This window comes from Oenanthe melanoleuca, chromosome Z (assembly GCF_029582105.1).
Source record: "Oenanthe melanoleuca isolate GR-GAL-2019-014 chromosome Z, OMel1.0, whole genome shotgun sequence".
Taxonomy (NCBI): domain Eukaryota; kingdom Metazoa; phylum Chordata; class Aves; order Passeriformes; family Muscicapidae; genus Oenanthe; species Oenanthe melanoleuca.
The window spans coordinates 43,398,702-43,413,593 of NC_079362.1; the positions used below are offsets into that span (position 1 = coordinate 43,398,702).

At 36.5% G+C, this 14,892-nt stretch overlaps 1 protein-coding gene across 2 annotated transcripts in view; it reads left to right on the top strand.

The window, feature by feature from the left end:
* The window catches only part of MLLT3 (MLLT3 super elongation complex subunit), a 116,526-nt gene extending 102,716 nt beyond the window's left edge, over nucleotides 1-13,810 (top strand). For both annotated transcript variants that reach the window (XM_056514404.1, XM_056514405.1), the window contains 4 exons: nucleotides 728-827; nucleotides 3,544-3,615; nucleotides 5,409-5,480; nucleotides 12,194-13,810. In XM_056514404.1, coding sequence (XP_056370379.1) covers nucleotides 728-827; nucleotides 3,544-3,615; nucleotides 5,409-5,480; nucleotides 12,194-12,325 — 376 coding nt within the window. In that variant the 3' untranslated portion in view covers nucleotides 12,326-13,810. The remainder of the gene's footprint in view (nucleotides 1-727; nucleotides 828-3,543; nucleotides 3,616-5,408; nucleotides 5,481-12,193) is intronic.
* Nucleotides 13,811-14,892: the final 1,082 nt, after the last annotated feature.

Consider the following 14,892-nt stretch of genomic DNA (forward strand, 5'->3'; position numbering starts at 1 on the left):
AAGACCGAGATGACTTGCTCTTTGAGAACTTGTTGGTGTCAGTGATTATGTAAAGGATTGTTTCAAGCTCAGCTTGTCTCCAAGTGTGGAGATTTTGTTTTGTTACGGTTTTTTAATGGAACTTTAAGGCTATTGTTTCTCTACTTCTTTTTATACCAAATAACTAATGGGTTTTTTTTCCAACAAAAAAATACTCCTGTTGTTCATAAGTAAATGAAGGGTGAAACTGACTAGGAGCTGGGGTTTTTTATGTGACCCCTCCTGAGATGCTAAGTTTTAAAATTTTAATCTGGAAAAATGTATTACTTTTGAGAATAAACAAGGAACTTTTCAGTAAAACATGTGTTCAGGTGGGAAATACAGCTGTTTGGAAAGCTTTTAGAACAGCAGAAGAATGTCCCTAAAGACCAGTCTCCTCCTTTGACATAGCTGTGAACTGAGATAGGGAGAAGCAGTTCAGTTTTGTAGGTGTTTAACCATTTCGGTAATGTTAGCTGCTGTTAACTTCATCTCAGCCAAGTGCAGACAGGCAGCCTCCTTCTCTGTGCTGCAGAGTTTTTGCCACTGCAGCCCTGCTCAGATGCCTCTCTTCCTTGACCTTGATGAACAATAGCCTGCTTAGCAAGGGATTGGTCATTTTAAGTCCCTACCTCAAAGTCTGAGCTGGCTCATCACACTTGACAGCCCTTTGTCTGCAGGTGTAATGCTGTGGCTCTTTTCCCTGCAGGGTTAGTCTGAGTGATGGCAGCGACAGTGACAGCAGTTCAGCTTCTTCACCCCTGCGCCATGATCCAGCACCACCTGTACTGAAAACCAGCAACAACCAGGTAAGAAAAATGCAGTTTGGCTTTGTATTAGCAGTAGACACTGTTAACATTAAACTCAAGTTTATTGATTCATCTCTCCCCCACCAGTGTTTATCTAGAAAGATGCAGTATTTTTTTGCTGCAATAGAAGACACAATAGTTTATATTTTGCATCAGAGTACTTGTTCCAGATTTGTAAGAGCTAACATGGTTGTTATTTCTGAGGTAGCAACCTAGGGTAGTTCGGTTTTTCAAAGAAAATAGGGTAAATTACCTAGAGCAGTAAAATACTCCAGGGACAAATGAGAATTAGTTTTTGGGCAGTACCTCACCCCCAATAAGTAAGACTCTCTAAGTATAAAATTAAGTATAGAAACTTACATTCTTTACAAAATAAAATACACCATTTTTCAGTTATATTAAGGAGGCAGGATTCATTTATTGTATCATACACAAAACTGTTAGGACTCATACTGGCATTAAATGGCTACTTACAGTTATGATATAGTTAAAATAGTGTCTACGTGCACTAACACAAGTTCATGGTTTAAAGGGTGAGTTTCAGGGGTGGGTCTTTTCTATATTTCTTCTCTGTAATTGCTTCAATTATCTGGCAGATTATTAAATTGCCCTTGTTTTTCTATTAAGAAGTTCAATACAAGCTATAGTACAAAATTATTTAATGAATGAATATTATTATTCAAGTTAGCTAAGTTCAAATACACCATGGGCCCCCACAAACTAGGAAGTACTTTGTGCACATAGAGAAGGTAAATCCATGTCCAGAAAATATTCTTATTTGCTGCCACTGTAGGCTCTTCTAAATTGCCTCTGCAAAAGTTACAAGTTTTTAAGAGATAGTCTTGAGGTTAAAAAGCTGTCTGTAAGGGTGAAAAATATTGTATTTACTGACCACATGAGCACAAGGAAAATAAAAAATTTGTCTATGGCTTGTTGTTTAATAAAGACTGGTTTCTAAAGAACGAGTGCAATTGTTAAGTGATTTTAAGTCTCGATATCAGCAGCCCACCCAGTCACATCTTTTGTGTTCCTTTGGCCTGTTGGTGAAGTAGTAGAAGGTCTACCTTCACATTTAGATGCTCCAAACAATAGCTGTGTGTCAGCTAAAATACCTTTACATACCTTCTTCCATTTCTATAATTGAGCTAAATTTTATAACTGAGCTGGAAATTGGAAATTTCAGGAAGCATTGTGAGAATTCAAATTATGTGGACTATAGCCATATTTGACATCTCTTCTTGGTAACTTAGTGCTGCTTACCAGGGTGAAATCAGGTTCAGCTCCTTTATAGAACTGAAGAGCTAAGACAGAGTTTGTATTTATATTAGCTTCCTCAGATCTGATTAGTGTTGTGTCTCATCTATAGAGTGCTTCAGATGTTAAATTTTAACTGTGTATCAAGAGCACTGTAAGGAAGCTACTTTTTCAAATATATACTGTGTTCTTGGCAAGGTTCTATTTGAAACCAAGAATTTTCTTCCTGTGAAAACAATAAATGCATCTAAAAGGTACTGAATCCATTATTTAAAGGCCTGTTTTTTTGTAGGGTTGGATGGGCATTTTTTTCAAGACAAAACTTTTACACTACTGGCCTACACAGTAGTAACCCTAGAGGGTGTTGAACAGAACTACTGAAATTGTTCAAAAATTTTTTTTTTTTGTTCTGAACATACATCATTCTTGGCTAAGTAAGGGAACTAAAATCTGCAGTCGCTCTCACTAGATAGGGAAATAGCTGTCTGCCAGGTGCATTTTTAAGAGGCTAGTCAGCCTAGGGAGGACATATGCAATTTAATCATTTATACCAAGGGAAGGAGAAAAGAGAGGACTTGGGGGGAAGTGTCAGTAGGCTTCTAGACCTGTTCTTACACGCTTTATTTCCTTGTTTTAATTGCCAAGTTTTATCCTGTGTTGTGGCTGTTGGGTATGGTTTTGGACTTAATCATGCTAGTGATGTTAGTCTCACTTACAATGAAATGTAAAACATAATCTCCCATTATCTGTGATGACTTAGTTTTCTTTGATGTTTTTCAGAAGAACTGGTTAAATTCTATCTAGATTAGGAATTATATGGTGATTTTTCTTTTAACCTCAAAAAAGTTTTCTCTGTGGAAAAAAACTGAAAGAACAATCAACAGTTCTTTTTCCCCCAAATACTTCTGCCTTCATTATCAGATGAGGAATTTTGATTATATCAGTGATAATAAATGGGTGTGAGTGGCACTGAAGGAAGGGTACCATATAAGTGCAAGAGAAATTACTGTCAATCACTTTCTTTTTCATATGGTCATTTCAAGGACTGTTTGAAAACCTCTGTTGTCAAAGAAATGAGCTAGTATTGAGGGGAGGAAAAAAGAACAGAAAAATACAGTCATAATGTGATGTTTCAAAGGCACTGGAGAGACCTTTTTGTATCGGCCAAATCACCTCTTATTCTACCAGCACGTGAAAGATAGGGGGAAAAAAGTGTTGAGAAGGCTTTTTAAATGACATAAAATTTCTTCTTTTAAGACTTAATAATATCACTGTCTCCTCATTCCAGTACCTCAGCATTTTCTGCTGTAAGTTACTTTTTGTTCTGAAAAATATGATAAATTATATGGATTAAAGAATGAAAAGCTTAGTTTTGAGTTTGTGTTGTTAACAGCAGAATTTTCTATATATAGTTGTATCCAGTGATGCATTTAATTTTTACAGTATTTTCTTTCTTTTCCAGATTTTAGAAGTGAAAACTCCAATAAAGCAAAACAAAACAGATAAACAAATGAAGAATGGGGATTGTGATAAGGTAAATAACAATGAGGCAGGAATAAACTACTCCTGAATATGATACTAATATGCTTAGCAAATGCCAACCTTTGTTACAGAATGAAAATCTTAGTACATCTTTGCTTTGGATTCCTTTAGGTACAGATCTTTCTCTGTTTTCGTTCTGTAATTCTTCTATCTTCTCTGATATTTTGAATTTTTTCCCTTCTTTTCAATCAGGTGATTTGGTAAATCTCACCAGTGAGAATCTTCCATCCATTTATTTTATCTACTGTCCACCATGAGTTTGTATTGTGCTTCACAGAGGAATGAAGTGTAGTAGGTTCACAGATGTATTCCTAGCCTGGAAATCAATCAGTTAGGGGATAAAAAAATCATCTATTTTCTAGAATCCTTTCTGAAGGCTGTGCATTAAGAAGTGACAGTGTGATTTAGCATGTTAACTAAAATGATATGAAGCAACTGTCACCATTTAACACTGAGATAGCTTGATTTAAAATATGTTTGATTTAAAATGCTGGTTGTGGGTATGAACTCTCAATCCTTCTGGAGTGAACATAGCACAGTTGCCCACTATGGATATGTTTCTCTGAAAGCTTTTGTTTTGCAGGTATTAGTATCAGTTCTGTGATAACGTGAGGCAAAAGATGGAAGTTGCAGCACCTAGATTTTTAGTCTCTGATATTTTGGTTTGTGTTTTGATTGCTTAGGTTGAGGGCCATATCTCTGTCTGCTTACAAGCAAAAAAAAAAAAAAAAAAAAAAAAAAAAAAAAATTTTTAATGGCCCAGAAACATGAAGAGGTGGGACACGTTTGACATCCCAGGGAAGAAATGCTGGAATTTACCTGTGGCTTAGTCTTGCTTAGTCTTTCTTTCCTTATATCTCCCTGTTTACACAAAAGAAACAATTACATACCTCTAGAGAAAAAGATTGATTTGATTTTGAGTATTTGGGTTTGTTTTTTATGTAGGAAAATCGGATATGTTTTCTAAAGATGCTGTTCTGGCATCCCCAGTCTTTTTAGCTTTTTGACACAGTTGAGATGCAGAGATTATCTTCTACAGCAAATGATCACCTATGAAGATTGAAGTATCTTAAAAAAACACAAAAATGTATATTTGTGTTGTATTAAGCTAGAGAATGCCAGACTATTAATAAAAAAATTGGCCTCAGAGAAGAGTTTGGTCTTATCTCAAGTCCTGTGTGCAGTTTTGGATTCTCTAAGGAGAATTTAAAGCTATTAGAGAGCATCCAAAGGGAGGCTGCAAAGATGGGGAAGGACCTAGAGGGGAAGATTTACAAGGAACTGCTGAGGTCACTTGGTCTCTCCAGCCTGGGGAAGGGAGGCTTTTGGGGTGAACTCATGGATGGAGGGAAGACCTCCTGAGAGGAGTAGGAGGGGCGGGCACTGATCGCTTCTCCATGGTGACCAGTGACAGGACCTGAGGGAATGGCCTGAAGGTGAGTCAGGAGAGGTTGGATATTAGGAAAAGGTTCTTCACCTAGAGGGTGGCCAGGCCCTGGAATGGGATCCCCAGCAAACTGGTCACAGCACTAGCCTGACAGAGTTCAAGAAGCTCAGAGGATGGACATTACTCTCAGGCACATGCTGTGACCCTTGGCATTGTCCTGTGCAGAGCCAGGGGCTGGACTCTGATCCCTCCGTGTCTCTTCCAACTCGGGATGTTATATGATTCCAGATTTAAAAGAAGATTTCTATTTGTACTTGTTTTGAAGATATCTGAAGTTTATTAATTACATTGCTACAACTTCATTAACAAGTTGTTCATGGGGGGGAATTTGTTTCTAGGCATATCTTGATGAACTAGTAGAGCTCCACAGAAGATTAATGACACTGAGAGAGAGACATGTACTGCAGCAGGTGAGAAGCATTCTCATGCACTATCAGAGTGTGCTCATTGAAATTTTGAAGTCGCATGTCTTTTTTTTTTCACTTTCATTCAAAACCCTGTAATCAGACATCAGTTATCAGTTAAAAATTCTGCTATCAATTTTAATAGCCTTCAAGCCTGTGTAGTCCATAGAAGTCCATTACCTCTTACACTGCAGCTTGGGGAATTTTTTGCCCAACTGTGTTGTCTCTCTAAATGACACTTTGTTTTAAAGATGCCAAAAATGCCTGAGATAAATTTTTCTCCATTGTTATGTTTCTTGAAATACTGTATCAATAATTGTGAAAGCAACATGGGAGAATGGATATATCTGTGCACTGTGACTTGATAAAAATCTTGTTGCTTCTTTCCTGAAAATGACCAGCCTTGTCAGAGAAACCTTGAAAAAACAAGATTTTTTCCTATGGCAAGCAGAAAACATAGAATTCAGTGCAAAGCCCACTTTGAAGAAAAACATAATGTATTTGTTGAATCTTCTGAAGTCATAGAATGAGTAAAATATGAAAGTGTCCAAGCCAAAAAGGCTCCAAATTTATTGAAACGTTATGCAATAGTAACAGCTATGAAAATATTCTTGGTTTTGGGTGGTATTCTCAGGAACTGTTGGATTGCAAATCATGAAGATTAAATAGTAACCACTGTCAACAAAGTAGATGCAATTGTAGCACAGATGGTTTTATTATGTTTAGCACAACTATTTCCCAATTCTAGAGGTGTTATGAAGAGGAAAATTTTTGCCACTTCTAAATGATTATAATCATTTACCGAATATCTTGACTAATTGTGATAACAATATTTTGCAAGCTCCAGCATAAATCACTTTGTTAGTTTAGGTTCCATATTGTGAGTAAAGATGAGAAAACTATTAAGTCATCATTGAAAAGGAAAATCTTTGTTAAGAATATTCTATATTAAAGATTAAAGCTTTGTCAGACTTTGTCTTATAGTACACAGTGATACATATTGGTTACTCTTCATATTTAATGTATTGTTGCCCCCCAAGTTTCCTTTTCCTACAAAGGGAACCAAAGCATACTTTCAGAATAGTGGCAGAGCCAAATTTTTATCTACATCGGGAAATTATTTTGCTGGAAGCTAAAATATAGGAATTGCAACACCCTGTCCACATTATTCACTAATTCTTGAAGAGTTCATGTTAAAATTGAATCTGGAAAAAGTCACTATGTTATAAGTTCCCACCCTGTCTTTGCTTCCTGAGCATTCACTTCCCCAGTTGTCCAAGGCACAGCTTCCAGGTGGTATCACTTCTGATACACACTGGGGTCAGTACAGCTGTTATCAGTGCAGAACTGAGCCACTGTCCCAGCCTGGGCAGTTAGGCCATGAACTCAGCTTTCACTGGGGCTCTTTTGACAGCCTGCAGACCACAGGGCTTACATGGCTTCATATGGAATTTTGAAAAAGAAAATCTACTTCAAAATGTTTTGTGCAGAGCAAATATAAAAACAAGCAAGAAATCTTTTTTTTTTCCCCATGATGGTGGTCTAGAGCTTTTGAAATCGTGACAGGAGAAGCCTGAAGTAGCCAGATCTGACTCCACAATTGAGCCTGCTCTGAGCAGGGGCTGGGACTCTCAAAATCCTTTCCAATTTGAATTATTCAGTCATCCTAAGAAATATTTTCAGATTAAGTAAAGTGCTTCAAGTTGAACCCCTCATTTTTTCTTACTGGCAGCATTTATTTGGTAATGAAGAAATATTTGTCTTTGTTAGAAAAATAACGGGTTTGTCTGCTAAATTATGTTCATTCTAATATTGGAGTACTGTTGTAGTAAGCTTTGTGGGAATGCAAGGAAAAATCATGTGAGAAGAAACATAACTGAGCTGGAAATTTAGAGTATCCTATTCTGAGTAAATGAAAAAAAGTAGTATATTCTTCTGCATTTTAAACTAGACTAGTTTTTTTTTCTCTTGAGACAGTTTATCAAACCAGAGAAAGCATTCATTCATGAACTTTGGCTCACAACTTGCATTAGGAGTGAGGCACTTTAATGCTGTAATCCATGATTACTTATACATTATTATTTACATTATGAAAGTTTGGTTGATGTGGAACTGGTGTTGCCTTCCTGGGGGAAATTGTTCTTGCAGATTGTTTCCTGTGTTTCAGAGCATTTACAGGCTGTTGGTACAGCCCCAGTGAAAGCTGGATTTATGGCCAGGCTGTGCAGGCTGGGACAGTGGTTCAGTTCTGCTGAGAACAGCATAATACTGGCTGCACAGGTCTTCAGGAGTCAGTGGAAGAGCCAAGTTACTTACCTGTTAGCCTGGCTGCAATTGTGAATGGTCTGTGCTGCTGTAAAATAAGACACAGCTTACTTTTAAAACTATTAATCCCTTAGTATTCTGGAATTTATTAATTCATATGATTTTATCCATATACAGAAATATCTGCCCAATACTGAATGGATAACTTGCAGAGAATCAGTGCTTCTCTACATTAAAAATAATCTGCCATCCTATCTTAAATGTCCTTAATTGCTTTGCAGCTTTGTAGTTAATGTAAAATACTTCCAGTGTGCACAGAAATTAAAAAGATACAGAGCCAAGAAAGTTTCTAGAAATTAATGTGAAACTTCTAGGCTAAGAAATACATATAGATTGTAGGAAGTACAAAGGTGAGAACAGCAAGGTACAGAACTGCATAACGGGATTGGGGTTACTGCATGAGAAGAAGGATCAAATATAAAAATAGGCAACAGAAAATTGTAGACAGCTGCAAGAGTTTTGGAGGTGTTAGTGTTGAAGTGTAATGGTGATGGAGTTGTGTGTTCCTGAATGGTGGCTGTCTTGTTAGTTTATGTTAGGGCAGGTAAGTCTCTTGCACAGAGACTTTGAGGGAATTTTCAGAGAAAGGACTCGCAAAAGAACAATGGAGGCATTGATATAGTGTAAAAGCACAGGCTTTTTAAACTTTAAACATGAGGGACGTGAAAAGGATTTTCTTTTTCAATTTTTTTTTTCCAATGTCAGTTGTTACCAAGTCCACAGGCATGACAGCAAACAGGAATGCAGCCAAATTGGAAATGAGAAAAATGTATCTGTGAATGTTGCTCTTTCCCAAGAGAGGCATTCTTTTTGAGACACTTTGTTAAAGGAAGCTGAGAAAGAGAGAAGACAGGAGAGATGTGATACTGCAAGTACCCAGATACATATTACAGAATTAATTCTGATGTTAGTTGCTGCTTACAAGCAAGAATTGCCTGAGAGGGAGAAGACACGTGAAGAATATTTGACCAAGAAATTAGTCCTGTGAGCAGCTTTTATATGAATATTGGACCATGGCAAGTCAGAAGTTGGTCTGAAATTACATTTACAAACAAATTACCACATCTTTCACTGTAGGGAATTTACAGTGATGAGGCACCTTTTTATTTGTTGTTGTTTTTTTTAAATGGAGTCTGTAATCAGGTGTTAATGCTGCATGTCCAGTATATTCAAATTTGGCTGGCTAAAGCAGTGTTTCTAGCTCTGCATTTTCAGTGCAGAAAATGTTAGCATGACCCCACAAAAGACAGCAACATTTCTGGTAATGCTTTGTATCTTCAGCTGGTAAAAAATCTGAAAGACAGTGCATTAGGCAGCACAGGCATAAGAAGAAATTGAGAGTGTGCAGCATGGCTGAAAATTACATTGCTCATGTTCTGAACTTGCTTAATTTCAGATGGCAACTATCTTCTTAGAATTTTCTGCCAGGGGCAGCTTGGAGGTCTGGAAACTATCACATGGCCTAAAACCCTCCATAAATTGAAAAATGACTGTCATTAGTTGCACTTTGGCTTCCTTATACAAACACACTCATTTGCTTGTTTAAAGGCTGATAAATAGTTATACTATGATGGATAATGATGAAACTGAGCTGGAGAGACATTATGTAAACAGAGATGTAATTTACAGCAGAAAAGCAAAGCTTATACAGCGGGAACAAATGGGATATTTTTGTTCTTTGCAGCCTGAACTCTCAGAATAAAACATTTTAATGCTGTGTTTTTAATGTTAGAACTGTCAGACTTCCTAGTAACTAATCCAACCGCTTATTTTTTTTGAAGAATTTCTGAATAGCACAAGGATGCATATGCTAATACAGTAAGTCATTAATTCCTCATTGACTGGCACACAGGCAGGTGTTTTTCATTGAGCTGTCTGGGTTTATCTTGATACATTTTTGTACATCCATTAAAGCCTTTGGGGTTCATTTCAGCCATTTGCCAGGTGCCCAGACATAGTGACTGTATCACTTGGGGGCTGGATGAGGGATATGTTTAAAATGTTTATGTTTCCCTTGACCTAGAGCTTAAAAGCCCAAAGCAGAACTTGATCAATAGAAGTCCTTATCCATTTCTTAAAATATGCAGCGCTGTTTAAAAATACATGTGTTAACACTTTCACATAATCTGTGTTTCTAAAATCAAGTATATTTCAATGTGGGTTACTAGGGGTAGTATTCTTCCACAATAACACAAGGAAGCAAAAGACAGAGCTGTTCAATGCATTTTCCTGGCCTCTGCGTCTGTAAAATTCTTGTGCAGCCATTTATGTGTCTGACAGTAGATATTCAGACAGCAAGCCCAAGATTAGATTCCAAACTTTACAAAAGGAGGCTGGATTGACTACTTGTCTTTGCTTCTTTCTTAGATGAGAGATGGCACTCAAGAGAGTGCCAAAAATGAGAATAATAATGCATATCAAAGTTTGCTTCTGGTATCAATCAGGTTTTTCCTGATTGATTATTTTTTTCCTGGATTATTTTTTTCCTCATGTCAATTGCAGAAGAGTAGGAGATGAAAGAGTGTTACAAGAATCTGTGAATCAACAAGCAGACAAATGAAGTTAGTACTTTTAGATTAAAAATTCCTAAATGGAAAAGAAATTGAAAGCAAGAGGAACAGATATAAATTATGTGTTAGTGAAAGCAGGATTTTTTCCAGGTACTTTCAGAATTTTGGGTAGCTGCAAACCAAATTAAACAGATTTTATTTTTCTTTTTCCCCAACTTTGAAAATAAAGGGTGATTGAAAAGGGCGATTTTTATTGTAATAAGCAACTCCCTTTTATTATTTTATCTTGTATATGTTCTATTTAATCTGTCCTGGGCTGTGTCATTCGATGCCTGACAATACACATTTCATATTTCATTTATCATCAACATAGTCTTTACTTCTGTGGTCTGAGAAGAAAAAAATGTTTATATAATGACATGGAGAGTGGAAATCTACAAAATATTTAGTTGAAATTAATTGTTTTTTGTGAAGTTGGTTATTCCTACCAGATTTGTCTTTTTAAGGTACATTCTGTAACCCATGTGTGCACACATCTTATCTCCTGCAGCTGTGGAAAAGGAATTGCAGTCAGAGTAACAAAACTCAAAACAGTCAAGGAATATCTCACAGTAATGTTTCAGTGGAGGTGTATGTGGAAGCCCCAGAATTTAATGGGTTTCTGATTGGAGGTTGCAGGCAGGATTTGGAGTGTAGCCTGAATGCTGCATGAGGGGTGGTTGAAGGACTGAGAGGAGCAGTGTTGTTCTGTCAGTCCATGAGCTGCCCAGAGGCTACTTGAAGGTGGGGTGCCTTTTTCTGTGCTCTCAGCATGTCTGTCTCTGGGAATGAAACAGCACCTAAGAGATTTATAGCAACAGTGGGATTGGCACTATGTTAGCCCTGTCTGACAAATAATGCTTTGGCTTTTCAAGATGCTCAGTGTTTTTGTTGAGGTAGGTGTTCATCTTGGAATTTAACATATCTGGAGTTGTTTTTTGCAGCAATTCTGTGTATTTTGAAGAGTATGACCACCCTTCAAAAATACAGACAACAGTTTAGAGACTAAAATTGTCACAACTGCAGAAGGGCACAAGTTAGGTATCTACTGTTGATTTCAGAGAATTGTGGGATGGTTGAGGTTGGAAGGAATCTCTAGAGATGACAGGGACGTGTAGAGCCAGTTGCCTGGGATTATGTCACATGACTTTGGAATACCTCCAAGGATGAAGCCCCCACAACCTAGGTGATGTTATGACATTGCTAGGAGTCCTTCCATGGTTGATTTGGATGAAAGAAAAAAAACAAAAGATTTAACTCCCTTACTCAAAAAGTGATTGATGGTGTGGGAACTAACAGTTCATGTAAGAGCTCTTGAATATATACTTTTTTTAAATAGGGACTGGGGTCTCTAAGGATTTCTTTCTTTTCCTTGCTTGCAGAAAGGCTTATGCCATTTATTTCTGAATATAACCTGCTTAGCAGCTATGCACATAATAAATATTCCAGGGATTATATATATATACCTGGGATTTTAAAAAATACTTATTTGAGCTTAAGGATAAAATGTTGCCCCTTCCCCCCCCATTTTTTTAAACTGAATTAGAAATTAAGCAGATTTTCTTCAAACATTTGAAAAATATATTGTCAATGCTAATGTTTGCTGGAACAGCAGATGGATATACTGACATTATGATTGATGATGATCTAGAACAAAACCCAAGGTACTGTAATCTGGACAATAATGCATGTCAGGAAGGAAATGAATGATAAGGATAATGGTTAAACCTGCAGGTATTGGGGCAATTTGACTCATGTTAGGCCTTTCATATGGTACTTGTTTATACTTACAGTGGGCATGTAAAACTTCTGGAATTTCCAACTGCATCTTTTCTTTTCTTTCAGATAGTAAATCTTATAGAAGAAACTGGACACTTTCATATCACAAATACAACCTTTGACTTTGATCTTTGTTCACTGGACAAAACCACAGTCCGCAAACTACAAAGTTATCTGGAAACATCTGGAACCTCCTGAGGATTCAGCATATGGCTGTGTCAAAAACTCTTCTTTAAATGACGTATGCAGAATGATGTGACCAAAATGGAGGGGAAAAAATCAAAAACCTCTTCAGCTTTTATTTTTCCTTAAAGCCAGTCTCTTGATAAGGGAGAAAAAGTGACCAGACTCAGAGGACCACTCTTCTCAAGAAGAAAATGCTCTGGAAGAGTTTTCCTGGATAGCCTTGAAAAACAAACACAGAAAAAAAAAAAACTTGTTCTTAATGAATGTGTATGATATCATGTATCTCTCTCTGTGGTGTTCAAGTCCACAAGATGAATGCATGTTCAACACACTGCCTTATTACATAACTGATCTATTTATTATTGCATACATGTATCCTAAAGTCAATGAGTCACTGAGTGACACTACCAATCATTGCAAGTAGTGGGATCCCTTGTGTGCTCTTTTGATGCAGTACTTTCACAAGCCTAATAACCTTATTCATATTAAAATGCCACTTCTTGCTATCTTTCTTTAGTCAATTAAAACACTACAATCTTGATTCCACCTCTGCAATTCCAGGAAGCAAGATACAAACTTGGTGACCAAGCAGTGGTCCTATATTTCATTTCCTGTTGACCACAGCAAGTTGGACTGCAAGTCCTTGATTCTGTCCACTTATGGATACTGACCATGGTTAAAAAGTGCACCAAATAGGTTCATACGACTTGCTGTCTAGCCTCAGTGAATAAACCAATAAGACTTTTCACAAAAAATGTTATGTATACTGTCCTGAATCTGGCAACTCTTGCAGTCTACATTCTTGTGTCCATTTAAATGTCACAAAATTAAATATATATTAGAGTGAAGGTGTTCTGCAGGAGCTCATGATAGAAGAAAAAATACTGGTCCTGTCTTTAAAGAAAATGTTGTAGAAAATTCTTAATTTGAAGCTATTTATTACTTCTATTTTCAACACTTTCTGCTGCCAGTGTGTGACTCACTTCTACCATAAAACTTTTTGCATAACATTTTTGTTTGTTCATATAGTATATGATCTGCTTAGTTTGTTTTGGGGATTTTTCTGATTTAGTGTTGTTTTTTTTTTTACAACTGCTAAATTAAAACCTTTTATTTGAAAAGAAAAAGAATATGTTGTTATACAGTTAAATAAATACATGTATGATATCATCTGTATGTGTGTGTGTTATATATACACGTATACCATACCTGTGTGTGTATATATAAAAACACACATACATGCACATGTGCTTTTTAAACTTTCCAGGTTTTGGTATCTGTTCAATAACCTTATTGTGTTTCCAGAAGAATTTCTTGTCTATAAAAATGAGTATTCTTTCATACCATCCGTTATTTCTTAAAATCAGGATTCTGGTTTATGCATGATCAAATGAGAGGATGTGTACTCGGTTTCACATCAATGCTTCATGCTCTCATATTGCTGATGGTTTCTTGATGAAATCATTGCGTCTTTATTAAAAATCCAAATTCCTAAATGGAAAGAAAAAAATAATCCTAAAAATACTTCTGGATGCAAAGGTTTATTCAGGTTTACCGGACTAAAAAATGTATCTTGTTGCTAGACAGGCCAGTATGTCATGTGTATGCTTATATGCCACATGTAGTCTCTATGTGTAGAGCTAAACAGTAGTATCTATGACTTACTGTTTCATGTGCACAGTTTGTGCAGCACTGAGAAACTATTGGGGTTATTTCTTATTCAAATGGTAAATCTTAATACTGTTTCTTTAAGTCCAAAGAAAATTTTACACTTTACTCTTTTTGAAAGGGCACGATACGCATTGGGTTGGGGGGCTTTTTTCTTATTTAAAATGTTGTTTGATCATACTCCGCAGGAAGTCCTCCTTAGGCTTCTGAAGAATAAGTGTACTTTTTCAGTAATGTTATGACTCTTATTGATGATTGGCATGAAGCATACTTGAAGCGTTATGTTGTTCTTTTAAGTCCATGTCTTAATGTGCAATTGGGGAGGGGATGGAGGAGTGGGAGTGTAATGTTAACTTTACTATTGACAGAAGGCAGGTGATGATGGGGAAGGGAAAAAGGGTGCATGTAAAGGGGATAAACTTCAATTTTTATTGATTGTTTTATATAAAAATGTTTGGTAATCTAAAAGTAACCTTAAAAAGCTTTGGTCTACAGATGTGTGTTCAACTTTCCTGTCTTTTAGTTATACCAGATGTATATGGAAATTTGTCCATTTAGACTTTTCTAACTAAGTCTTGTGGTAAAGACTCATTGAGTTTCAGAAGGGGATACTTCTAGTATGACTATTGCACTGTTTTTTTAGAAATGGTGAAATGAATCATTTTACCCTTAAAATACAGATAAGCTTTATTGTACACTGAGAACATGGGTGGAGGAAAAGAGAAGCTAAGTGAATAGGCATAAAAGGGAGATTACATCAATTACAGTATCAAATCAGTGCTGAATTTCATGCAAACTGTGGATGATCCTTAAACTCTTAAATTTTCTAATTCAATGAGAGAGAGAAAATAGACTGTTGGTGTCAATGTGTGTGTTGACTTTTTCACAAAACTCTGATAGAAATAGAGTGA